The sequence below is a fragment of the Liolophura sinensis genome, chromosome 7, assembly GCF_032854445.1.
Source record: "Liolophura sinensis isolate JHLJ2023 chromosome 7, CUHK_Ljap_v2, whole genome shotgun sequence".
NCBI lineage: Eukaryota > Metazoa > Mollusca > Polyplacophora > Chitonida > Chitonidae > Liolophura > Liolophura sinensis.
In genome coordinates this window covers 29,490,780-29,518,540 of record NC_088301.1, presented here as the reverse complement: position 1 = coordinate 29,518,540, position 27,761 = coordinate 29,490,780, and the positions used below count along the sequence as shown (strand labels likewise).

Genomic DNA, 27,761 nt, shown 5'->3' with positions numbered 1-27,761 from the left:
AGAGACAAATTCTAAACAAATGTGCATATTTCAAATCGACGTCTTTTTCTCTATCATATGGTGTCTTTGATATATTAAACGGTAAGAAAACTACCTGCCTGTATGAAATAATACGACGTCTTTATTTTGCTTTTTGTACCTAAAATATCCAGCAGAGAACACTTTCAAGCAAGAGAAATGACAGGTACATTAAGACTCAAAATGGAAAAGTATTCGTTTCAGGAAACAAAGCATATGCACAGAGCTTAAACAATTTTACGCTTGGCTGACGGCTACATGGACCGAAGCCGACGAATGTTTGAACATCGTACATATAGGTTTACAGGGCGCTGAGCACTGCTGAACAGGCACGTTTTGGCTAAAAACAGTTTCTACTTCCGCCCTCGCTTCCCGTTTCGGATAAGCCGAGGACAGTTTGATGCCTTTCCGTGTCCCTATTTTCAGGCTACACACAGTGTTGTCCAACGAACAGGAAGATTACTTACATCGACTTTTTAAAATACCAGGATACAGAGCCGTGATTGGCCGCTTAAGGAGCGACATATCTCGACGTTGATTTCACATATGAAACTACACTCTAAAACAGTATACTGAAAAAACTGTAGTAGCTGCCACGTTTCGTTGAAATAACTGGCAAACAGTGCACAGTGAAGTATTTACAGTGGGGTTTTTTTTCGTTTCGTTTATGACAACTACATTTTGAAAACATGCTTCTTGATGTCACACTATATATTGTAGTAAAAACTTGAACATACATCCTTTCCAGAGTCCGAGCTGTTTGAACGAGACCAGCAACTCTTCGATCTTGATTTATGCGGAAGTGTTACTAAACAACATCTTTAAAATCTTCAAAGTCCTGAAGGTTATCAGAGGAAAACTCTTTTGCTGATCTGAGATCTGTTATTATTTTCCCACCATGTATCACATTGCAACAAACACTAAAAAAATAGACACTGGCCAGCACGTGGAGATTCAATGTAGTTGTAAAACTGAAAATGTGCAAAAAAAAAACGAAAGCCTGCATCATCTTAAGATTAACCGTGTTTAATTTTTGGTGACTTTTCCATGACAATAGTCACGGCCATCACATTCTCGCAAATAAATAGTTACAAAAACGTTAATGCCATAATTTCAAATTTGAATTGCACCGTCATGCCTCTGATTGGTCAGGTCAAGAAAGCTTATCCAATTATCTTCAACCATGATTTTGCTAACGTGTGTTCTGCGAATCAAAAGAAAGGTCAAAGGGCTTGGAGTCACTACTTTTAAAAACGTCTGAAAGATGTTATCAAGATGGCCACCAATACAGCACAAACCTTCAGCGATAGCACGGCCTGCCAAGGGAAGTATGGTCTCATATGAGCCTAGATATGCCCTACTTCTTAACAGTTATGTTTATCTGTGTCAGTAAAAAAAGTAAAATATTAATTTCAAAATGTCCATTATATATTGCTACATACCACAGAATACATACATGCCAGGCTACACGCTATACCTTATGAGTTCTCTTCTCAACCGCAACAAACAGTGGCCAGTGTTTCAGGTATAATTTCGGCATTTTTCAAGACAAACACAAGGCACACTTATGATAAATATGATAAATGTATCAAATACCTACAAATTTTTTGTCTTATATTTTCACGTCAGCTATATAATTAAGCCATATGATACTTTTAGCATGACACCAGAATATATACAATATACTTGAGCAGGTTTACAGGGCTTAGCCAATATAGTACAAGGTACTACACATTTCCAATCCATAAAAGCATTAAACTTTAATAGCTGTGAACATCATTAAGTGCTGAAATTGTCCTATTTATTCGCGGTACATTAAAAATTAACTAGGTAAAAACTTGCATATGTCCAATAGCAAACATTCAACTTGGCAAAATTGACAGGAGTTTGGATCGAACCTGTGCAAAGGGAAAACAGAGGCACAGTATTAACGCTGCATATAAGACTAGCTTGTTGATAATGTACAAAGAGAATGGGACATGAAAGCTGGCGGCGCCCAGAGATAAGGCGCCACCTGTGACATGGCCCTTACTACCTGAGCTGAGGATGAGAGCACTGCTTGAGGAAAGGGCCTCAGGGATGCTTGTGCCACAGGCTCACGGTTGCTGGGAAACTGGGACGGTCAAACATAAACCAGAACTTGGATTAACCTTGGACTAAATTGCGCTTACCATTGTATGAAGTTTAGCGCAGTGATGTAACTCGTATGAGACAAGTCGACAAGATTTGTCTCGCATTAATCGACCAGCAGCGAAAAAAAGAAAAGTAGCCAAGCCACATCAAATGTGGATCTTTCTTATACATAGAAATATATACAGAGATATATACACGCACAGAAACAGCAGGTAAAGAGAGAGACACACAAGCCCAATATGCAGTGTGAAAAGGTGCTATATTTAACAGAGCATCACGAAACAATCAGCTTCTGAGTTCAGGGTTACAGTCATATTTGCTTGGCAGCCAGAGAGACTAGCGGAGAGGCACGGCAAGGTAAGCGGGGTGTCGTCGCTGAGCTCGGCAAGCACTCGCTGGCACGCGACAGGCTCAACGCTGTACCCCTGGCCGCCATTTTGATCAGGTCCACATAAACAATAGAAAATCCAGCCCTGTATGGCTGGCATATGGCAGCGTCAACTGGAGTCAGTGAATATATGATATAGCCAACAGGACCAATACCTGTGTAGAAAAAGTAAGTCATTTCAAATTCGAGATAAATTTAGAATAAAGCGTACCTCAGCTTTCCCCTTGGAATGTTTTGCGCCTCGCTTTGACATCCTGTCTGAGTCTGTGCACGCACCACTGGCCTGTACTCCCCTTATCCCCTGTTTATCCGTGCGCGTAACGTTTGGATCCAGGCTCCCGACTCACTCCTGTACGTGTATTCGCTACAGGTCGAACTTGTATCAGTGAGGCGCACCAGTATGCTTATACTATGATAAGTAGGGGCCTATCTCAACATGGAAGTAGGAACAGGGAAGCTAGATGTTTAGTTCAGTATATGTCTCTTTTGTCTGCTGCGATCGGGGGACAGCGAGCCAGTCTGCCGGCGGCCGGTACAGCTTATAGGTTTCGGGTATTAGATTAGGTTCCAGGTGTGTCCCTGTATCTGATAGCTCGCTGCGTCGATATTCCCCTCTGTCTAGCTAAGACAAGACAGTAGTTGTCGTTAATCACCTGAACTACATGAGAAACATTTTCCCTCTGAATACGTAAGCTCTGTATCTTAATCATTAACAATAGGCCCCGTAGTACCAGTCTCACCAACTGTCTTCCTAAAACCTGTACACCGTCTGGACAATAGAGGTAACGGTAGACCGTGCGACGATCGACCGTGTTGTTCCTGTAGCCACAGAGCAAGCTGGTTTGATCGTGGCCGATGCTGAGCATGCGTGGCGAGGGTAGGATGAGGGCCTGTGCTGGTACAGCGGGCCTATATTTAGACCAATAGAGACGGAGTGAGAGGGGTAACGGTAAGGGGGGAGAACAATATATGCTCCCCAGTCGGATGGCTAGATTAATGATGTTTTGTAGCGGTGGCCGCGAGGCCGGTCCTGTGTACGCTGGCGTACCCCTCTTCTGTATCGATCGGCCGTAATTACAAAGTAAAGCCGATTTCTGCCCAATGCCAAGCAGCCACTATTTGGGAGTAGTAGCTCATCACTGGCGTGCCGGGGAAAGGTGAGACACTGCACCCTGAGCTGTGGCGGGTGTCAACCCGGGGAAATCGGCTATAGCCAGATCGGCTTGCTGTCGATCTACGTACATGCTACAAGCTACACACTGCAACCTCCACCACCAACTTTTCATTGATTTTCACGTCTTCTCTTCAAACAGATTCGTGCAGGTGACGTCAGTTGATCAGCTGGACCGAAACCTCCCGAAGGACTAAGAGAGCAACTCTAGTATCGCGTGTTACCCGGCGTATATATCTGCCACTGTATCAGTTATACATTTCCATCCACTTGTTGATATCAGGTAAAAGAGGAGCCTAGTATAAAACGACGCGTTCATCTCACACATTTACGTGCAGCGCATGCGCAAAATCGGATATAATTGAACCCTTAGCGTGAAGGAACTAGATTTCACTTTCTGACACTTTAGTGTGTGTCGCCAATGTATCAGTGAGTTAGAAGTCAAACATTTTAACAAAACTATAACTTGAGTTAAGAAAACGTTTCGCCACAAACAACCTCGGATCATACCTAACACTTTAAAATCCCAAGCTAAGTTCTTCTCTGGCATCACATATATACCCAATTTCTACATACTGACTGGGTGGGGTGTCATATCTTATTTGTCTTCTGTTTTCCGCATGGTATCTAGTGAAAGAGTGCTATTTATTTATTTGCATTTGTATCAGATATAACGCTGAAAAGCATTGCTAAAATTCCAAACAAAGAAACCAAACAGGAAGTGGTTCAGGAGAATAAAATATTTTGGAAGACGTGTGCGGGCAGCAGTTTTCACTTAACAAAAACACAGGATAGAGTTAGTACAGTTGATATAGAGCATGGTTGTTTACAATAACCAATGCCAGGCTGTATTCGATAAATCGTCACTGTGGAATAAATCTGTTTGATAATATTTTATACATGTGCAAGGAGCCCAAGTTGCAATCCCCTTGAATCTGGTGTTACAGAGATACTGGTGTTACAGAGATACTGGTGTTACAGAGATACTAGTGTTACAGGTTTAATACTTATGAGATTAATGTAAGCCGTAATTAATGTAGCTTCACTTAAACGACAAGAGTTGAAACCAGCGAGAGGCTGGATAACGTACACTAGCACCACACCCCCCATGAGACGCATGGTAAACCTTGTGACGTGTAAGACTTTAAGATGAAGCTACAATTTAAAAATAATTAACATAAAAGAAAAGATAAAAATAAAAGAAAGATTGTTGTCACACATATATCTAAAATTGTTACGTAACAAGCGTTAATAAGTGTAGTTATTGTTATTTTTTTTAGTTAACGGCAAATATTAAATCAAGTCAGACGTATATTGTTACGTATATCGCTTTTATACCAGTGTGATCCGATAGCTAGTCTTCCTAGTCTTCATATCAGACCATCATCGTTATCCAATCAGACACTTATCTGCTCGACTGGCAAAATAGAGAAGTTTAAACGTACCAATCAAATCCACTCGACATGTAGTGAAAGAACTTATCAACATATGACGGACGTAGTTCAGAAAGCGATTGAACAAGAAGTCGTTTGGCTTCAGGTTTATGACAGTAAAGTAACAACTGTACCAGTTTCTGCCTTTTTGTCCTCACTTTTACTGCCATCGGCCTTGAATGCGGAAAACTTACGCATCTTGTTTATGTTGTCATTTCGTCTTTGATGGCCATCATTAAGGAATCCACTATTTCATTTACTACGTGTTAACATACATTCGAGTGGATCGGCTGTGTCTGCCTGTTGGATTAAGGCAATAAACTTAGTTACATATGAGTAGCGTCTGATTAGATAAAATGAAGACAGCATGTGAGGCTGGGGATAAAAGCTGTATAGCTGGCTATGGAATGTGTTTCAAATGAAAACGTATATACAATTCCACCCAGCTGTCAGCGTCGACTTAAAGTTTACCCGGTGAAGTTCAGACATGGTCGTGTATGTAAAAGGATCTAGCTATGACTTAATATTGTAAATGAATTAAACGTAAAACTGGTTCGCCATCTGTTAGCTTTAATATACAGTTAATGTATATCGTCAGGCTGTTTTGGAAGTTAACACCGTTTTCAGTTTAAGATGACTGCCACCTTCGGAACATAATAACTGTAAAAACTTAAATGGAATTTGGGGTTGGAGTGGCTGGGAATACGTGTCTTTTTGTCTAATCCAGATTCAAATGGTCAGCGGGACAGTTTAGATCCAGATGAAAGGTGTCGGAATGAATCTATATAGATATGGTGGACAATGTGACCATCATGACAGTGTTTCACAAAGTTTGTCTTGTTATTGTCATGAGTTTACGTAATGGCCACATCCGTGAGGTCTTGCGACATGGAGCCGGGGATCGCGCTTGACTGGGATGGCGGGGTTCATGAGAAAGAAGCTGTAAGCGGTATAGTCACAGGCAGCCACACGCTTCCCCCTCACATAGATATTGATAGAACACGGTCACAACACCGAGCCCCCGCTGAATAGTACGCGAGGTAGAGCTTTATCGATCGAACAGCTACACCAGGCCTTCTCTCGACGAAGCCTATGCCAGGTACACTTCAAATGAAATGAGGACAAGTTTGCCGCTAGCCTTTGTGTGCCGCTTGCCAAAGCGCTGTAGACGAGAAGGCGGCCGGTCTTGCTCTGACCAGGCCTGTACAAACACTACACAACTACACAGACCTGGACCCAATCCTCCAGGAATACAATTTGTAACATTTACGCAGGATATATGGTACATACATGTATTTTTTGTGTATGTGGCATTCATGACAGCTTGTGTTTAATTTAACTGATAAAACGCATCTCAGTGGGTGTGGAGTTGTTATATGCTTCGTCTTAACCCAAACAAATCCACTGGACTCTTGATTTTCAGTGGCGCCCATAATTTCTTGACTCGATGTGGGGCCTGAAACACATCGAGATCTGACCTGATCTCAAGTTTGCGTATAGCTCTTCCTACTCGATCCGCAGCATGGCTATAACCTCGTCATGACTTGTCGCGGAGGGTCCTTCAAACCCTCGGGCCCTTTCTAAGCTTGTAACCAACACGCCTATACGTTATTACGTAACTCTTCACACCTTCATCCTAAAATGGGATCGGCCCCATTGCCTTATTTATTTATCTATTTATTTATTTATTTATTTGATTGGTGTTTTACGCCGTGCTCAAGAATATTTCACTTCTATGACGGTGGCCAGCATTATGGTGGGAGGAAACCGGATAAATGTGTGATTTGTGGCAGACAAAACTAAAGAAAGGTTCATGAGACCAAAAGTTCCATCCATGAAAAACATGTGGAAAATCTTGCCACGATGGCGACCAAAGCGGAAGAAACTTCAACTGACCTGGGATGTGTAACATCTCATATTTGCGACCTGTAACCTCTCACAACCTCTCACGTGTAACCTCTCACAACCTCTCACGTGTAACCTCTCACAACCTCGCACCTGTAACCTCTCATAACCTCGCACCTGTAACCTCTCATAACCTCGCACCTGTAACCTCTCATAACCTCGCACCTGTAACCTCTCACAGCCTCTCACGTGTAACCTCTCACAACCTCGCACCTGTAACCTCTCACAACCTCGCACCTGTAACCTCTCATAACCTCGCACCTGTAACCTCTCACAACCTCGCACCTGTAACCTCTCACAACCTCGCACCTGTAACCTCTCACAACCTCGCACCTGTAACCTCTCATAACCTCGCACCTGTAACCTCTCATAACCTCGCACCTGTAATCCCTCATACTCAGCAGCTGTAAACCCTCACACCCGGGAGCAGTAGCCTCCCATAACCTGGGACCTGTAACCTCTCATAACCTGGTGCCTGTAACCCCTGATACCCAGCAACTGTAGACCCTCTCACCCGGGAGCAGTAACCTCTCATAACCTGGGACCTGTAACCTGGGAGCTGTAACACCTCATACCCAGCAGTTGTAGGCCCTCACACTCGGGCGCAGTAGCCTCTCATATTTGCGACCTGTAACCTCTCATAACCTCGCACATGTAACCTCTCATAACCTCGCACCTGTAAACCCTCATACCCAGCAGCCTGGGACCTGGAACCTGTAACCCCTCATAACCTGGGAAATGTAACCTCTCATAACCAGCAGCTGTAGACCCTCTCACCCGGGAGCAGTAACCTTTCATACCTGGGACCTGTAACCTGGGAGCTGTAACCCCTCATACCTGGGAACTGTACCCTCTCATAACCTGGGAGCTGTAACCCCTCATACCCGGGAGGAGTAGCCTCTCATGACCTGGGAGCTGTAGCCCCTCATACCGAGCAGTTGTAGACCCTATCACCCAGGAGCTATAACCCTTCACACCCGGGAGCAGTAACCTTTCATAACCTGGGACCTGTACCCTGCCCATAACTTGGGAGCTGTAACTCCTCATAACCTGCGACCTGTATCCCCTCATACCCAGCAGCTGTAGACCCTCTCACCCGGGAGCTATAACTTCTCATACCTGGAAGCTGTAACCCCTCATACCCAGCAGCTGTAGACCCTCATACCCGGGAGCAGTAACCTCTCATAACCTGGGATCTGTAACCTCTCATAACCTGAGAGCTGTAACCCCTCATACCCAGCATCTGTAGACCCTCTCACCCGGGAGCTATAACTTCTCATACCTGGAAGCTGTAACCCCTCATACCCTGCAGCTGTTGACCCTCATACCCGGGAGATACAACTCCTCACACCTTGGAGCTGTAAACTCTCACATCCTGGGATCTTATAGTGCATTCAAAAACTTGATCCCATGCAGTGATCAAGGTTAGTGAAGAAGGAAGTGTAAGCAGTTGGACACAGAGGCCTTATAGTTATATAGCACATGATTCGAAAGTTTGGTCCTTGGGCTCTGTCGGGTTTCCTCCCATCATATAATGCTGGCCACCTGTCATGCTGCATGGCTGTGTATATCAGTTTATAAAAAACATATAGGGCAAAGGAGTATTGATTTTATTTTACTTACTATTTAAATGCCAGTTGAAACAAATACCACAAAACTATCACCTGTAGACAATCGACACAGCCTAATCTACTTTAGCGCCTTTTCAGATTTCTTTATGTAGCAGTTTTTCCCTCTTGAGTCTGTAGAGTATTTGCACGAGTGGCATAAAATGCGATTTGCCCAAAAAAGTTACGACTTTTGAAAAAACCGTTGAGCCATAAGATAACTCTTTTAATTAGCTTATTTTGTTGTCACAAAAAAAGTTAAAATCACGAAATATTTTCAGTCAAAACTTAGCTTTCGCCATTTGCGTAAATGAAAGATCTATTTTGATTAGGTAAGCACAAGTTCCAAATACCATTGAATTTTGAGATAACTAGGTAAGGTCGCCGAAAAATAATACGAAAATAAATAATCATAAAAACTGAACGATTTCATTTGAGGTCCTGGTCGAAAATGGAACTGCGCTCCGAGTTCATAATATTACGTGTATAAGTGTCTTAGATTTAATTGAAGAGGCACCTTCCTTACTTTCTCTAGCCGAATTATTTTTCTTGTATGTATGCCATTAAAACACTTCAGAACAAAACTGAGCTGTTTTTTTTTTACTATGAAAGTAACTTAAATATATACAAGCACTGAAATGAGCAGAGTAGTGGTTGGGATCTGTGGAGTGCATGGTCATCTTCAAAATTGTAGACCGGAGTTTGACCGGATGTCTCCGACGACCTCTTGTTACGTGTGTGGTTAATGAACATCAGCCAGTTTTGAACTATGTGACCAGCGATTACAAATGAGCGCGCATGCGTGCCCGTGTTGTTATTCGCTGCAGAGAATCTTGATAATAGAGGTGGAGTTATGGCTATGTAACGGGAGGTACATGTAAGCCTACTATCTTCAACCCTTCTGTTTTATCAAAACAGCTGTTGCAAGCCCTAATCTATATACAGTAGATAAACAACACTGTAACCACATGTGCGTTTGAAGCAGTTCTTATTTCAACTTTTACCTAAATACTTGGGTTTAGATGTTGCTTATGTGCAACCTGTTTGTTTCTTTGCTTAATGCCGTATTTATTCTCTTTTTGTTCCCTTATATTTTAAATAACATGTATGTGAATTAACTAGATGTATGCCCGTTTAATGATTTCAGGAAAAAGAGGTGTACGTAGTACTCTCAAGGGGTAACTTCTTAAGATTAAAAGAAAGTCTGTTTTCTGAGTGAGGCCAGAATGTATTCAGTAATTATAACATATTACTGTGTCATATTCAACATAATGGGCCTATCCTGTTAGACTAATACAGCCTTCACTTTGAAATACTTTAAAATATAATATATTCTATATCTAACTGAACAATGTGCTGCATATTACATGTTACTGTACGTGCACGTGTGACAGGCTACTTTTAGCTTCTTATCCACCCATTAATCTCATTTTCAATACATACACTTGTTTGCTAAAATTAAGTAGGCCTTACCTGAATTGCCTCCCTTGTCAGGCGTGAAACTACGAGAAGTGGAAGCTGGTCTACTGATGTCATGACAGTAACGTCTATTTTCCAGGCAGATTTTAAGTGGAGTAGGCCTATTTAGTTTTTGAGTTTTCAATTTCTTGCGAATGGCTTAAAAACCATATAGAACAATTACCCTCGGCTTTTCAAAACAGTTCACAAAATCATAATGTGTCTTGAAGCTAGTTTGGTCTCCAGTCACCTGATGCACTTGAACTTATTTCGAAACTCGCCGTAAGCAACTTTTAGAGGTCCCACTTTACTCCGCACCTTACTCCTAAAACGCACAATTTAAATGGAAAAATGACCTGAAGGGTGCGGCCCTATTAACAATAATAATGTGCGTCCTCTGATAATCTCCTGCCTTTGTCTGTATTATATGGATACGAGGGGAATGACGGTAGGTCTGCATCACGATACAAAAGTGCAGTCCATTATATTTTACTCCACCCGAAGTTTTATATCTATACATTGTCATGTTATATGCAAAACCCCAATGTTTCAGCACAATATGAACTGTATTAACAGGCATCTAATTTTGCTTCAGAAGTTAAATAAAAATCACGCTGTTACAGCACAACTAGCTCATTTAATTAATTAAACTTTGTTTTTCCCTTTGTTTTTGACCCTATGATTTTGGAAATATATGGGCGGGTTGGGTGGGGTTGGTTTAGAACTTTATATAATGATTATATAAATATTACATAAAGAAAATGTGCGTCCTCTCGGCCACAGGGCACGATAGACTGTAAGTTGTAAACTGTGGCATGATAAATAAATGCCTAGTGGTGAGTTCAGGGCTGAAAAAAAGGTTCTACAGGCCAACCGTAAGTACGGAGCCGTGAAAGGGACATGGCTTTTTTTTTTTCATTTTTTCATCTGTGCGTTTTTCATTTCTTCCACATTTGCATTCGCAGTTTTCTTTTTTTAGGCCAAGATCAACCGTCTTGACCATACGCCAGGGTGGACCGTTTTGCACGACTTATGTCGGGGCCCGAGATAATCATCCAGGGAGAGTGTCATATATATGTCATATAGTGTTTCAACAAAAGCTCGAAGCAAATCCGATTGGCTTATTGGGGCCCGAAATCTTGTGTGTGTGGGGGGAGTAAAACTCCGACTGCAAAGGTGGAAAAAATGAAAAACGCACAGTTTTTCGCAAGGATATGTAAGTGATCTGAATACAATTTCACTTACCTCGTTATTGTCGTTGATGCACATTCGGGTGAGATATGTCTGCGTTATAGGCAAACTAAAGTCTATAGCAGGAGAATCGTCCGACATGGCAGTCACTGGTATGTTGTTGTTGTTGTTTATTGACTCGCTCGTCAAATGCATTCTCTTCTGACAGTCGGAGCAAGACATCAGGAATCGGGTGACAGCCTCTCTGGGCAGGAAGGCATAGGTTTCAGCAATCTAAAAACATAACGGGAACATTTTAATTGACGTCAAGTCCACAGTTATAAATTTGCCGTATGAGAAAGACAGCCCAATACTGAGGCACTGACACATTCTACTATCTAGGCCTATTCACAAATGACAAGATTACAATGCAATTATGGAAGAAGTTTGTGAAGCGGTAAAATGAAATACTTTTGTACAATTGTGCTATTCATTGATTCTACAAGACATCCACAAGGTTATTTGATTAACAGATTAACTGACATAGGTATTTTGGATCCATTTTCCTTTGTAATATTTACTTATTGTATTTTTTGCGTTAAGACAATCTTTGGGGCCTCAGTGGCCGAGTGATTAGCGTGCTTAGCGCGGCGCAATGACTGAAGCCTCTCATTAATGCAGTCGCTGTGAGCTTATGTGAGGGGTCTTCTTCTCTGGTTGTATACGTGGCCAGTCCTGTCCGCAGCCTGCGAGGTTTCATAGATGGGGGAACCCGGTATGCCCGGGGGTAGGCCACCGACCTACTGGGTATAATTTGACGCACAGATATACGCGACACATCGGTGGAAGACAAGTTATTTGTGCAAGCGGCTCAGTCGGTTAGCGCGCTAGCGTAGCGTAATGACCCAGGAGCCTCTAACCAATGCGGTCGCTGTGAGTTCAAGACCAGCTCATGCTGGCTTCCTCTCCGGCCGGAAGCTACGTGGGAAGGTCTGACAGCAACCTGCGGATGGTCGTGGGTTTTCCCAGGGGTCTTCCCGGTTTCCTCCCACCATATTGCTGGCCGTCGTCGTATAAGTGAAATATTCTTGAGTACGGCGTAAAACACCAATCAGGTAAAATAAATAAATCTGTGCAAGCACCCATACAAGCTGCAGCCACAACTTGAATGTAAATTATGGAAAACTGGTCAATGGAAGTAGGTTTCTGATGTATGCCTGTTCTAAGTTACCTCCCCTTACCCAGCAATATCTGATAATGATGTCAAGTGTGAATAATACCTGATTAGTTCACAGCTTACTTTCTGTTTACCCTTCAGCCTTGATGGATGCCCCTTGTCTGGGTTAAGGTGTTGAGAAAGCCAATCTTTATACTGTAAGATTATACTGTTATATTCCCGTCTTCATGTAATCAAGCTAGCGATGTCCAACATCATCTACCTTGATTAACTAAGCCATTTTAATTCTTCAAAGCCCTGAATTGTCCATCATAAATATCGATGATTCACGGCCCATTCAGGTTCCAGTTTGCAAAGTTATTTAGCTACTGGCCCTGCTGGGAGTTCAAAACAACATGGTGCATTTGAAAGTAGCGGTAGTGACAAGTAGGCGGTGTATGGAATAAATTTATTTACAGTAGACATAGAAGTATTAGCGCCAAATTAACTCCATGTGCGTCGAGGTGTTTCATGCAATCTTGGACGGTCATTATGAGGGAAAATAAGTATGGCTGAAGTTAGTCACGAAACACCAACAACATAGGCCAGAGCTTGCTGTTTCGCCATCATAGGCCTAACCGGTATTGCCTGATAGCGTAGTGACTTTCCGCTGCCTGTTAAATAATACTGTTTTCTAATGTTCTGTCAAAGAATAAACTGGATCCAAACCCACATACATTTGTTTCAAAAGAAGGAAGTAGATACTTATAACAGGCGATAAATTATGACTGGCTGAAAATCCCCTGGCGGAAGTACGCAGGGCGCAATGCAATTGGCTGTTGGAAGAGAAGGCTTCTGAACACATTCATATGTACAGTGAAGCAAGGGAGGTCAGGAAGCCTTTAGCTCAGTAACAGCCTTGATGGAAGGAAGACGGTTATTTCCCGTGGGTTAATTCTACTACTGATGAGGTAATGTTGGCGAATAGAAATGATAAACAGCCCTAAATACTATTTTGATGTTTAACGCGTATGTGACATTTTCTTCCGTCATCCTTAAATTAGCATGGTAATAGACAAGATGTTTCGATGATGAAAAAAAACCCGACCAAAATCAACTTAAAAGCTTTATAAGTTATTTAATAGTCAGGAAATAAAGCATTTCACACAGTGTTTATTTCCTCACGCACTCTGACCATAAGAACTTTGCGCCACTAGGCCTACTTGTTGACATTTAACCAAATTTTTGAACCCCTACTGGCCCTGATTTATGCTCAAGTCACCGGATCCGATAATTGGTTTATACGTCAACCTGTCTTGCGCTCTGAGTTAAAAGCATATGTATAGTAACTTCCTATACGATCCTAATAAGACAGATTTTCCCACTTCTTGTTTTACTCTGAAGCCGAATTAGACAGTTGATCTGTGATTGAAGGAAGTAGCAGCGGTGTCTACAAGAGTTGTCTCCCCTCGGCAACACTGTTTACAACTGCGGGTGCAAACGAGCGGGATTTGTTGTGTGTGTGTGTGTGTGTGTGTGCGGAACAGAAATAAGCATAAGACGGCGTCGTTGTTGAAAGTGTCATACAAATAAACTTCCCGGTCACCAAAAACAAAGGACATTTTTTTTTCTATTTAGGAGAATCTAGATTCATTTGTTTTTCATTTCACTTCTAACGTCAGTATTATAGTTCAGGGGTTTTTTTTGTGCATGAGGTGCACAATTGTCTAATTAATATCTTCATTTTAATCAGCGTCTATAGTCTACCCTTCGTGGCTGCTGAGAGTATCAAAGGTTAAAAGCAAAAATAAAATATAAAGACAAAACCAGTTTCTAACAAAAGGTGAGAAGACTGAAAATTTTAAAAATATATCTTCGCCATCCGAAATTAAACCATAGTTTCAACATTTGTGAACAAGTTGGGAAACACCAGCGCAGATTCTGTCGCATATCCAAAGGAGGCATCGCCAGAGGGGGTGTGAAATATCACTTTTTCAAATTGACACGTCCTTATTCTGTGATTAAAATCAGCTCAACGTGCCGAATTAGCCCTCCCTGAGATTTATTAAGATGAATATACAATGTCATTACTTTCATGTGTTGTATTAACCAACAGGAGCTCTCAGGACGTTAAATTTACCTACAGAACGAGCTATGGATTAACATTTTTTCCCTTTGGCGCATTGCTTTTATTCAATGAAAATCATCAGTGCCTACATTTTCAGCGGTGATCTCCTTCCAATAAATATTTACTAAATTAATTTATTTATAGGGTAAACGTGATGTCCGGAAAGTTCGATTGCAGATTTGCCATCAGATTTAAAATGACAACGGTCCATCCACGGAAATCGGCGCCTACAAAATATGTAACCTGTTACGAGTCGAGTTTTCTCCCTTGCTTTGACGCAAACTGGGAAGACAAGGAACACAAGGAATAGTACACGTGTTTTCTGAAACAAAATGTTTTATACAGAAATAAAATTTTGAAAAACTACTTGTCATTTACATTGGGCAGTTAGCATTCACTCTGTTCTCCCATAACTACTGAACAACGATTGGTCATTGCTGAGATTTAGAGAATGCAATTAACGTGGAAATACGACAGGCTCGCGTAAATCTCACAAAATATTTATCACGCCAATCAATATAAAAACGTTTACAGATAAAATTACGTTTAAACTATTAAGTCAAAATGTCAAGCTATTGCTATTCATCGAAAATGTCTTGTATGAAGAATCTCTTAAAAGGTATTTAACTTTAATTATTTCAAACATAAAATCTGTTAAGAAGAGGATGTGCTGTATTATTAGAGTAAAAAGCCCGCGTTACATTTGGGCATTGGTTTTAACCCGGGTTCAAGCATTTTCTAGCTGAGAATGACAGTCTTTACGCACTATATGTCGTTTATCTCATATCCAGTCTGAAAAACTGATAATTTTTCTTACTGTCACATCGGCGACAAGAACAAATGAAGGTATAGAAACTATGCGGGTTTCAGAATAAGAACAAAAATTAACATGATGATACTGCAAAAACAACACAAACTATCTTACACACTTTCAAAGCAAACATATAACAAGACTGTGCTTTAAGGGGTAGAATTTCAAATTTCATTGTGTAAGAGAGACTCACTTACTTATTGATAATGGAAGGATTCGACACAAAATAAATAAATAAAAGGGCCAGTTAGATATAAGTAAGTGTCAGTTTTTGCTGACCCCTATGTTCAGGAACAGCATAGCAGCTAAAGGACTGGAATAAATCTTCACTAAAATCAGTGTTGTCAGCAAAAAGTACCCATTGCCCACCCGTAATGCGCCTCTCATAAACCAATGCCGCACACTACATGTGCTGGCCATGGCCGATCGATACTCTTAACAGTGGTATGTTGAGGTAATCCTGCCGATAGTTGTACACCTGGGATAGCAAGGAGGTTCTGGAGGATACATCCAAATATTACAGGCGTGCAGTAGACAATTTCTAAAGGAAATCCAATGGCTACATATTTAACAAATAGCCATGTAACCACATAGGTTAAATATAAAATCAGAACTATGTGTGTACAGTTAAAATTGGCCCGACATCTATTCCTGATTATTTCAGTAGAAAAAGAGTAGTCTTTGTAAACGTTTTTCAGCTGCGCATTATGAACGCCAAGCGATACATTATTCATTTTTATGAATATGCGTTGTTAGATTTGTTTGGTCACATTTCGTAAAGTCACCATTTTTTTGTGTGTGTGTGTGTGTTCAGTTAGGTTTTCATTTTCTTTCAATACTTTTTTATTAATTTAGCTAATAAGCTCTCAGTGGAATGTTTTTAAGTAGATTTCTACTTTACTACATATATATTCGGTCGTATAATTTTGAAGGTCTTGATTAATTTTACATGTTTATATGTTTAACCAAATGTAAATTCAGTTATAAAAACATATACGGTTTGGTTTACGGTGTAAGTTTAATCAGGCGATTGAGTTGATTTCCCTCAATTTCTTATGCAATTTGAGTCTATATACTAATTTTAATATTTTCTTGTATGTGGCGTGAAATGTTTGTGAATAAAATTAACGAATGGAACTCACCGCTCTGTACGTCCGTTTTTGTCCAGCGTGCTTTCCCCCTCTTCCGTCCATCTCCACGTGCACATTATATATAATGTCGAAGAAATCTTCCACAATCGCAACTCTTTTGAATCCCTTGTCAAGCCCAATTCCGTCTCCCTGAAAAAAGTTTTGCTTATATATATATATATATATATATATATATATATATATATATATATATATATATATATATATATATATATATACATATGTATATATATCCCTTGTCAAGCCCAATTCCATCTCCCTGAAAAAAGTTGTGCTTATACCACGATGATACCACTCTAGGTGAAACGTTTATACCATCATGGTACAACACAGAGTGAACAGCATATGTTATCATGGTACCACTGAAGGCGAACCACATATGCCATCATGATACCACTCAAGGTGAACCACATATAAACCATCATGGTACCACTTAAGGTGAATCGCATATAAACCATCACGATATCACTGAAAGTGAAAAGCATATACCATCAAAATATCACAACAGATAAACGTTGGAGAAAATGTTAAAGGTTCCCCATCAGCAACGTTTCTCGTTGGAAATAGTCCCAACCGAGCATATACAGTTAAGGTGTGCGCCTTTCAATAGCCAGGACACACGAAGTGCGGGTTCACATACTGTCTTGGACGGAGAATTTTTACTACTGCTCTCACTATTCGTCGGGTCTTAGTGACAGCAAGCCGAAGACGGCGCTTGTGGCTGTTGGCGCCGTCTAACTTTCATTGAAGACCACCTGTCTCTCATCAATGTGGTATACATAGCTAGCTGTATGCAGCAAGTGAGTTTGTGAGTAACTTGACACAGGTTGGTAGCGACCGCCTGTGAAAAAGCCTTGGGTATGGCGTTGACAACAAATGTAAAAAAAAAAAAGAATTTTAAATATACATCTTATAACACTCGAAACTTGTACTACGGAATGTCTGCCGGGCCTTCATGAGAAACCTTCAATGTTCTTTCATTTATTTATTTCTTTATTTGATTAGTGACTTATTGCCGAATTTTAATGTTCTTCTTTAGATTATTTCACTTATACGAAGGTGGTCAAATCAAAGGTCGGAAAATAGTGTCTGAAGGCCATCACCAGCCTCTAGTAGTAACTTGTCATATACCATCATACCTTTGTTATATCTGACGCATGCAGAGCAAATCCTATGAGCAAATCCTATGAGGGCAGCCAAATGATTTCCAACGAAACTCATGTTAGATCATCTATATTAACGGCCGTACGAACCCTTATTGCCACCAAGTCGCCGGAAACCGAGCAGGCAAGGGGATCTCGAATTTTCCCTGATCTCGGTCCGGATTGAGCCAATACCTCGTGTATCACAGCTACTGAGCATCCTAAAGGAACAGTTGCGAACCAAAGCAATATGGGATTCATCTAGGTTTCCTGGATGCAAGAAGCATTAGCACGATATAAACCTATCTTCAAACAGCAATCGAATTGACTTTCCCAGAGTTTATCATACTAAACATGTTTATGGAAATGAAAAATAAATTTGCGTATTTCTTTGCATACTTAAAACTTTACATCCCAATTGCATCGACATTTGAATATGATGTACTGCCACTTTCAACATCAGTTACACCATTTTGTAGAAAGGCAGTGATATTGCCCACATATATATAGTACTGACTCGCGCAAGGAAGTTGAAAGATTTTCAAGTTCAATGTCTATGGGTTGACCTGTATACATGTACATTTTCGAGGAATGGAGTACAGCCGTTCTATCAGGCTTTAAAATATCATTACGTGTCCAGGGAATAAACTTTACTTGCCCAACACTTGGACAATACTTAGACAACGCATTTAGATGACAGAGCACAAACGTGTGTTATGGACATCTATGCATACATAGAGAGACCACGTGATTAATAACAATAATTTTGAGTGGAACCAACTAATCACAAAGATGAATGGTACGTAAACAATGAGGTCACAATGTGTCAATAAAACTGTTGTGACAATCAAACGATAGCATTTTTGTCCCGTATCTAGGGAAGATGGCAAAACATAAAACCTTGTAATATCTCCCTGGTTTATGCTACTATATTTAACTGGTCGACCCTGGACAAGGTGTTGGCTGCTGGATGGCAGTCTCTAAATAACTTTTAGATCAGTATGGTGTTTGGAATGATTTCCATTGATTTCATAGAGGTGATTTAGCATCGTAGGAGACTTAATCATAGCCTATTTCAATATTCAGATAATTGTCCTAGCCTTCATACAACCAACTGGCACAATGGTGATAACCATTTAAAGGACGTAGGGTTCTAGAAAAAAAGAGAAAACTGAAAACTTATTTTACAAAATAACACTTTACAGTAATCATTTTTATGGCCTATGTTGTGTATCATCTCGTTGGGGATTTTGAGTCGTGAATGGCCAATGTTGACACATGAGTGGTCCATGTTGCATGACTTATATGATGATATAAATTTGACGGTCAACTTTTATTTCTACCGGGTTCGCAGTTCATAAATCTGTAAAATTATCGACTCTGCCTTACTTATAATATCAATATAATCAGCTACTGTTATGTACATCAGGTTTGACTTCAAACGGCTGGGCACTCCGCTGATTTGAGTTTTAACAGATGACACTGTATAACCGCGAGCACTGCTCACACACATAGGACAGGGACTCGTATCGGTTGCTAAAGGTTCCATGATAATTTAGAACCCCTGTATTATTCCGGCACGGTCATGGTATAGGCTACAATATAGGCAATATGCATGTAAAACGATCTTTTGGAAGAGAAATACATTAAACTTTCTAAAGAACATATATATGTATCAGACAAAATCCAACTGCATTCTTTACAACTTGTTTATACGCTTAGGCAAATCAACGTGACTTTTTCTTTAAATTCAGTAGATGTCTGAGGTAGCGGACTCAGCTATTGTGTTTTATACTATTCTGTATGTACGTAGGGTTATATGACATATTAGAAAACACTTTTGAGGTTTGACACTTTGTCATCGAAACCTAGAACGGAATCGTGTCCTTTTGCCATGTATTGTGCGGAATATCCAGACAAGTTGAGGCGCTTAACTAAAATGAGAAAACGTTAAACCCATGCCTCCATGTAACTTCCGAGCATGGGGTGGTTTTTGGAACGGATATGGGGGTTTAAATCGCCACATTCAACCATGTGTCAGCGCACAGTTTAGATAGCAACCCATTAGATTTCCCGTGCCGACAATGAAGCCTTTCCCGTGCTAAATTATTCATCGCTTGTCTTGGCAGTTTGCGAAGGCCCATCATTTGGCGGACTCGGTGGACAAGCCTCAGATGGGTACGACAGAGTATACCTGACAGCCCATCAATATGGCTGTGATATAGCAGCCGGGACCCCCGGGCCTGGACCCTGAGAAAAGGGAGCCCTGCAACTTGAGAAACGGGCCACGGGTATGCTTTCGTCTATATGGACAGACTGAGTAGAGAACATCATATTAACATGTGGCAGCCTGGGAGGTAATTGATGCGGTGTCTCACGGAATCCCGGACTTGTCCCAGTTTCAGTTCACAGCGGCAGCCTGCTCAACTCACGTGTTGCATCCAACTGGGTGTTACCGATTTTACAAGGGAGACTCCCACACGCTGTAGTGAACAACACGAGTAGATTCTAAGAACATTAACTCACGTATGCACCCATAGCGCCGCGAACAAAGATGCTGTTCCAGTTGTCTGTCCTTTGTCTAAGGCAAGACACACCTGGAAAGGCAAAAACCCAGTTTTTAATTTGGGGTGTCTATGACGGGCTTCTATTTAAATATATCAAGATAAAAGCCAGGCCCGATGTCTCTACCACAGATTCATCCTTCACCTATATTCCAGCAGAGGGCAATGCGTTGAATCCGGCCTTGTATGATTACAGTGTATCGAAAAATAGCCTTGAGTAAAGGACAGCCTTGAGAGAGTGTGCAACGGGCGCTGGTAAATTCCAGACAACATTGCCGTTTATCCCTGCCACCTCACACTATGCAGACATAAGTTGTCGAAGAGATTTCCAAGCACGCCAAATGCCGATTTTATGGATACCAAACCAGGATTACATGTGCGTTTGGAAATAGAACCGACTTATACGCATGTCCCGAAACTGCACTGCGATTACATGCATGCTTTGAAATCGAATTTTGCAGGCCGTGAAATGGAAGAGAGTTTCCATGCATGTCAAGAATTCTGAACGGGATAACATGAATATCAGAAAACGGTTCAATGTTAACTTTAACTTCTTGAGCTCTTATATTTTTTCGTTCAAAAATTGTATATACGAGGAACATTTATGTTGATCGAGTCATGGTAATGAGCAGATCAATTACTTAGCATAACAGTGGGCTTTAGAAATATGTTAGACTGATAAAATATTTTGTAATTATGATATTTACCTGTGAAACCTTTCCTTTAGTTGTACATCCATGAAACAATAAAGTAGACACAAAGAGGTGAATCTATCATTAGAAACCTCAAAAAAGTCCAGCTGTATATTAGTAAGAGGGCAGCGAGTTGAACTCCGCTTCGAAAGAGGATACGGAAATGAAAGGAATAGGCGCTGTGTTGCTATTATTACTATTTTGACAAGCCTAAAAACGCATGTAAACAATTCTGGTTTATACTAGAAAACATGAAAGTGCTAAAAATTAAACTATTTACATCATCAAGCTTATTTGATTTTTACTGGTACCGTTTAACGGATTACATTCATTACCTCTAGGTAATTATTAGCATCGTTGTTCACAGAGGTACCCAGCATGGCGCTTTGGGTCTTGAACGAGAAAACCAAGCTTTGTTATCTATGGTCTGGAATTAGCAGTTCGTCACGGAAGGACAAAGATAAACAATCACTATGAGCATGGGCTAATTACTACCCTTCGAAAAACGATTGTGATAGGTGAGCAAAAAGCAAATAACTATGGGGGGAAAGTAAGCACTTTTTGAACAAATGTTCTTGTAGCCAATGTAAAGTCTGAAATCAACTTCCTTAAGTACACAAAATTGTCTAGAAAGTTTATATAAAAAATTTTGGAGAATTTGGTTGAATACCAGCATGTATATGTGTGGATATATACTTATATATAGATGAATGACAATATCGATATGGCGACAGAAAAAATCAATAACGAGAAGGGAGCTGAGGTTGATCTATGCTTCGTCCACTAACAGTCGTTGGTCAGGTGAGTCGAGAGCAGATGTGCTATCCGAGACGCTGACTGGCATCTGATCCTAGAGCTGTACTTCATCAACAGTTGTTTAAAATCATTTATGAGAATACTAGATTCTGTGTCAAAAATTAAATATGAGAAAATGAGTTTAAGGACAAGCAAACGTGTAGTAAGATGGAAACTCAGGTTCAACCTGATTTGAAAATGGGCAATCGTACTAAAGGGGCATTTATCAAATACTGGACAGTCATGTCATGACAGTCATGTATATAAATATAGTGTTCATGGGAAATGCGTCATGTTTGATGTCTTTTGACATGGCCTACTAGTGAGGCAGCACTAAAAATATTCGGCCTGGTGTAATGAGGCACTGTTGTCACACGAACAAAAAATGGTAAACGCAACATTGATTTGACACCAAGCCCGTGAAAAACGAACAGTTACAAAAAAACATCGACACTTAAAATTTTACACCACCAAGGATGCTTCTGAAGAGCCCCAAACCGTGGAGAACTCTACACAATATCTTCGAAATCAATTGCTATTAAACTGTAAGGGACAAAGAACTTAACAGAAATAGATTATCCCTCATGGATATGTACATCTATGTTTTTGTGAAAGGGTGAACGCACAGGACAGTGGATGCAGACAAGGGTTGTGGATGCAGACGTCCGGAGAGGTATAAATCTATGTGCGGGACAGGGGCCGGCGACACGAAGACATGTTGAAGATCACAGAAGACGGAACCAGTCTGCAATGTCCTTCAGACAAGACTTTGCCCGGCGTCGGCGTCCGGTGATTGCCGGCCTGCTTTTCCACCGACGTCTCCTTCATGGGACCATTGTGGATTATAATTGGAGGGTAGCTTTGATAAGAAGAGACCTCGGCACGGGGATGGCCCGGGGCGGACCTAAAGAATTCATTAGATTTCGCTGTGCCACTGGCAGATGCTGGAAGAGTCGGCTAGTCCCAGCAGAGCTCACCGGATAGCGCTGTCCCAGTTACCATGGTGACAAGATGATGGGGTTTGGATGTAGAAGAGTATAATGTTATGAAACGTGACAGCCCAAGACCATGTCTATTGTCTTGTCCTTACACTCCTGATGGAACTCTCCAAAGATTCGGGATGGATCGCCATCGCCCCCAGTTCAAGTTATTGACAATCCCATCCTTGGTTTGTTGTGTGCAAGGTACCAGTGACTAGCTGGCTTCACGTGTACGCCCCACCCCATGCATACAAGCCGAGCCATGAACGAAGAGCAATTTAATGGTTAGGCCTGTTTTTTTTTCTTTTCGTTTTTCTTTACATCTTTCTCTTAGAGGGCCTTCCAGCTAAAACATCGTCATCTAGGGAGGCAATGCACTCGGCCGATCGTAGCTCTCCGAAACGCCAGCTAGCTATCGTGTTGAACAAAACGTCCTAAGGTGCCTAATTAGCTTAAATTCTTCAGCCACGTAAAAGCTGTAATCATAGCGCGTTACCATGGAAACTACTGGGACTCGTATGTACATCGCCATAATAACCAGCCACCGGTATTTCCCCTTGGCGAGTACACAAAGCTCACCGCACAATGCACAGGATAGTCGACATTCTCTAAGAGGCTGCCGTTCACAGGTGTAGACACATAGCCTTTGATTTCCACTTCTTCACCCTCGATTGATTCACAGGCTTACTGATGGGAGGGGCAAGATAAAAGGCGTGGTACACCAGCAAACCAGCAAACATTCCTGCTCCCAGACACTCACCTCTGTCCTATACATGGTTAGATATGGTGGAAGCCGCAGTGTCCCATCGAACTCAGCTGTTGCTATACTGGGTGCTCACGTTCACACTGACACGAATAGGTATAACGCATATCTGAATATTTTAAATCAGTTTTACAAACCTTAAGAGCCATGAGGACATACTTCTGAGTAACTCCCGTTTCCCCCACCCATAAAAATGACAATCATCCTATAAATGAATTCTCGAGTATGACATAAACAACAATCAAATAAATAAATTTTCTTATAGGGACACCTAAATTTTGAAGAGGGCAATGGCCATACATACATTTGTTAGATATTATGATAAAAAAGCGTTACAGTTACTCTTTAGGTGTTTTTTTGTTTTTTTTTTTTTCTTTTTGGGTTTTTCATTATTCTATTTATTTCAACAGCAGTTTTCTACTTAATTTCTACACACCAACTAGAAGGAAATAGCCTAAATTCTGAGTAAAAATTGCATCAAACCTATCCATGTCTGTGCAGACACATGGACTCTGTAAACCCATGCGACGTGGAATTTTATTAACAAAGCTTAACAAGGTGCACAAGCTAAAATTACAGAGTTGGCTATTATTTTAAAATGGAAAATGTTATAATGTTGTACCTTTGTGGTAAGCTGTTGGTAAATGAAGCAGCCAGTTCTAAGCAAACGAGGACAAAATGAATTTAAGAGAGACAGAAGGACGTAACAAAGATAGCGTCCTGTTCGAATTCTGAAACAAAAGAATAATACGTGTGAAATTCACCGCGTTGCATCCTGTGTTTAGAAAAACGTCTAACCGTACCTGATTTAGAAGTTGCCAATGCACAAATCTGTAAAATCTGCCACCTAAGTATCTTCTTATTGTGATTTTAACGCTAATTTTAAAACAGTATCCCTGTTCATTGATCAATCAAGAAAATGTCTTTCTCCTCTCTTTTTCCTAACGTAGAATAGTAAGGGTTCAACGATGGAGCACTTTGCAGTTTGTAACAATTCAAGTCCATACAGAAAACGCATGTTTCTTCCAAACATTGTCTTCAAAATCAAAAAACAATGTGGCTTCAAAGCTCGATCTATATATTGCTAAAATGAAAGCAAAGGTACTCTAGCAAATTATATGGTGATTCATGGCAAGTGTCCCGCCTAGAGCTGACAGCACAGCTGATTCATCCCTGTCCATTCTCGTCGCCCCATCACCTTCCAAAAGATTGTATTCTGGTCAAAAGTGCCCCTGGATGTGACAAGCTCTAGGGAGCATGGACGCAGAGTAAATCTCCCCCAAAGTTCATTTCCTAGCACGGCCTGTGTGAACGCGGCTTGCAGACTTTGCATCGATTCCCCACCGACTGGCCACAAGGTGAGCTCAAACTTGCGTCCTGTGCCAAGCCAGCGCCTTTCGGTAAAAATAATAAATTTACGTCGATTAGGCGTGAATATGATTTTAACTCCCTACTAGTCGTTCTCCCATGGGAAGTAGGGCTATGCAGGATTCAAATATTAAAATAAAAGTTTTGTGAAATTCTTTTTTTCTCCATTTTACCATGGCAAAACCATTTCCAAGAACGTAGGAAAGTGTTGCACTGGTGGCAAAAAGAAAACATGCGGGTTTTACATATGCGCTAAAGTTTAAACCAGCTGTTCTGTTGTCCAAACTGAAGAAAAACGGCGCGTAAAGAAAGGGCGCGGAGATGGCATGCAACACCGCAATTTCTTTCACGTAACAGATGTAAAAAAAAAACGTGAAGTCCGCTAACATTTCTTCATTATCTGGCGGGCGAATGATGAAGGGTCGTCTGTGGGGCTTCAAATCTTCATATCGACCGCTAGCTCTTACCTCTGGGCTGTCATTGCATGCATGAAGAAGTAGAAGACTGTGGTCCGAGGTATCGCTAGTGCTGGAACTAGCCAAATATGCCTGTATTGATCCAAGCCGTCAGTGGGACGGACTAGGATTGAATTTGTCAGGGAGAAACTCCGCCAAATGTCCGATATACAACGCCATTCAACTAAGCTACTGTGTATTTTTTTCGGGCATAGCCTGTTTCCAGCTTTTTAAATAAGCTTTAGAAGAAAAAAATTAAAAATCGTTTCTTGGTTCTCCTGAGAGTTGATTCTAACAGACGCGAACAGAAGTAGAATTGGGGTTGGCGCACACCGTAATGTCACCAGGAGACGGTTTGGCATCTAGTACTCACGTGGGATTCCCCACCAAAAGGTACAGGGCTTAGGTTCGATATCAAGTCAACACAGCAACCCATAGACACGAACCCTTTGGTACGCAGACTGCACCACATGCATGAAAAGTGTCAAGCACTTACCTTGAGACATTCGGTTTTGTGCATACATTGGCAGTGAGAGAACACTGGCGGCCTACTTCCATAAAATGTAGCAAAATCTACATGTACATTGTAAATGCTAATTAGTACAGTACATTTACCACTATCGGTATAATGATCATTTAATTTAAGTTGGAAAATAAACTGTTGGATGTTTTATAAATCCGGAAATTCTGCACAAATGAACCTACACTCAAGTACAAAGTTTTAGTACACCTATTGATAACAACATAGTCGGCTCTAAGGTATATAGAATGGACAAAATTGACTTACGTGTCCTCTGGTTGGCACGTGTAAAAAGCCCATGGTTCCATCTTCTCTGTCACCACCGACACGAAATCCTTTGGCCTTAACCCAAAAACGAAATTTGGAATTTTCCGCGGTAGATTGTTCTTCACCGTTCAATATTTTAATGATACGCTCGTATTTCCTTCTCGTCACCGTTTTTGTCTTCCCACTGTCCCCGTAGTTCCGCAATGCCCACGACTGAAAAGTTTGAAACATGCTCATTTTGTTTTCGGGCAAATCTTGTGGGTCGCTGCAGCCGTTGTTGGCTAAGCTGTCTTTCACAGGACACATGTCCGAAGTCAGGTCTGCCGAGGACGGGGTGGTCGACATCGCTAGAACTTCTTCCAAGCGTCCGGCCGGGCCTTATCCCGTTTGGGGCTAAAGCTCAGTACAGCGTAGGGAAGGACTGGGCGCCTGTCTGGCCGGCTGACTGCAGACCACTGTAGCCGACAAATCGGCGCTTCTGCTAGGATGTCTCCAATTTACGCCCAGGAACCTAAACCCGATCGGAGACCAGGATGTGTTCGTGCCACATCAATTAGCGTTCTCACGTCTGTATGCCGGCTGCAACTGATGTGGCCCAGCCCAAGCTTGCGACCAACCACCGACGGCCTCCGCCCGTCTTTCGTCTAATTAACACTGTACAGCATACCATAGCTGCAGCATCGCTCAGGTCGAATTCCACCTTTTGGGAGCGTGTTAAATACTGGGTCCCGTCCTGGAATTGTCCGACAAAAGTGAACCGTTATGGGTAAGGGGTGGGTGGGTGGTGTGTAAGTATGACGCATTACGGTTCCTTCAAGCGTGTGAATATTTCTGGTCACATTGATAGGTATGGGAGATATAGGTATGTACGATACCACCGGGCAACACACACACCTATAGCTGAGAAGCCAATAAAAGAGCTCGTATACAGCTCGGAGCAGGTGCACACACGGACGCTTTAGCACGGTATCCAAGGGTAAAGTGTTCCCTGAATCCAAACTGTTGGAACCCCGTGGTAAAGGTGTCAATAGTCTTCACGCACCTGCCCAATTTTATAATTATCTATACACCTAGCTCTTCTACACATCAGTGTAATCTACCTGTCCCACCAAGCCTGATTATATGTGTTAAAACATAGTCAGTTCGGGCATCTTAAGCATGTACTATTTCCGTGTGAACATTACTTATAAAATGTTGTGATGGATCTCAAAATTCGTTTTAAATTGTACATAATCAGAAACAAATTCTTAAAAAAATAGGCTTTGTTACAAAATATTATCGAAAAATGCTAGGCTTGTGAGTCTGGTGTAGGTTATGTGTGTATTCCATATTTGCGTTTTCAGTTTCTGCCTTAGCAATTCAATCCGAGACAAATGTTTTCAAATTGAAAAACAACTAAAAGATTCTTTCTACGTATTGTGTTATTCAAGAATAACATTATTTGTTCTGCACAACCTTTTCTGGGAAAATAACAAACCACGTAGGCTAAATAAGTGAGCAGTATGTATACGGCCTCGCTTCAGTCAGTGGCTTATTTTTTACCAATCATATTGTCTCTGTTTTAGATATTCTGGACGATAGTTCAAGTCGAGTCTTTTATATTTGGAGTATTTGGTTCACGCCGAACTACCCTTAGCTTTAGAGAGTTCTGGTCTATTGGCGATGACCGATGTAAAAGCGCTGAAA

The 27,761-nt window shown here is 41.2% G+C and overlaps 1 protein-coding gene across 1 annotated transcript in view; it reads right to left on the bottom strand.

Moving 5' to 3' along the window:
• LOC135470822 (nucleolar protein 4-like) overlaps nucleotides 1–26,306 on the bottom strand; it is a 43,876-nt gene extending 17,570 nt beyond the window's left edge. Inside the window, exons 1-5 of the mRNA XM_064749865.1 lie at nucleotides 26,076–26,306; nucleotides 16,521–16,658; nucleotides 11,359–11,577; nucleotides 7,132–7,429; nucleotides 2,751–2,881 (exon numbers count right to left, since the gene is read on the bottom strand). Of these exons, the coding sequence (XP_064605935.1) occupies nucleotides 2,751–2,881; nucleotides 7,132–7,429; nucleotides 11,359–11,577; nucleotides 16,521–16,658; nucleotides 26,076–26,306 (1,017 nt within the window). The remainder of the gene's footprint in view (nucleotides 1–2,750; nucleotides 2,882–7,131; nucleotides 7,430–11,358; nucleotides 11,578–16,520; nucleotides 16,659–26,075) is intronic.
• Nucleotides 26,307–27,761: the final 1,455 nt, after the last annotated feature.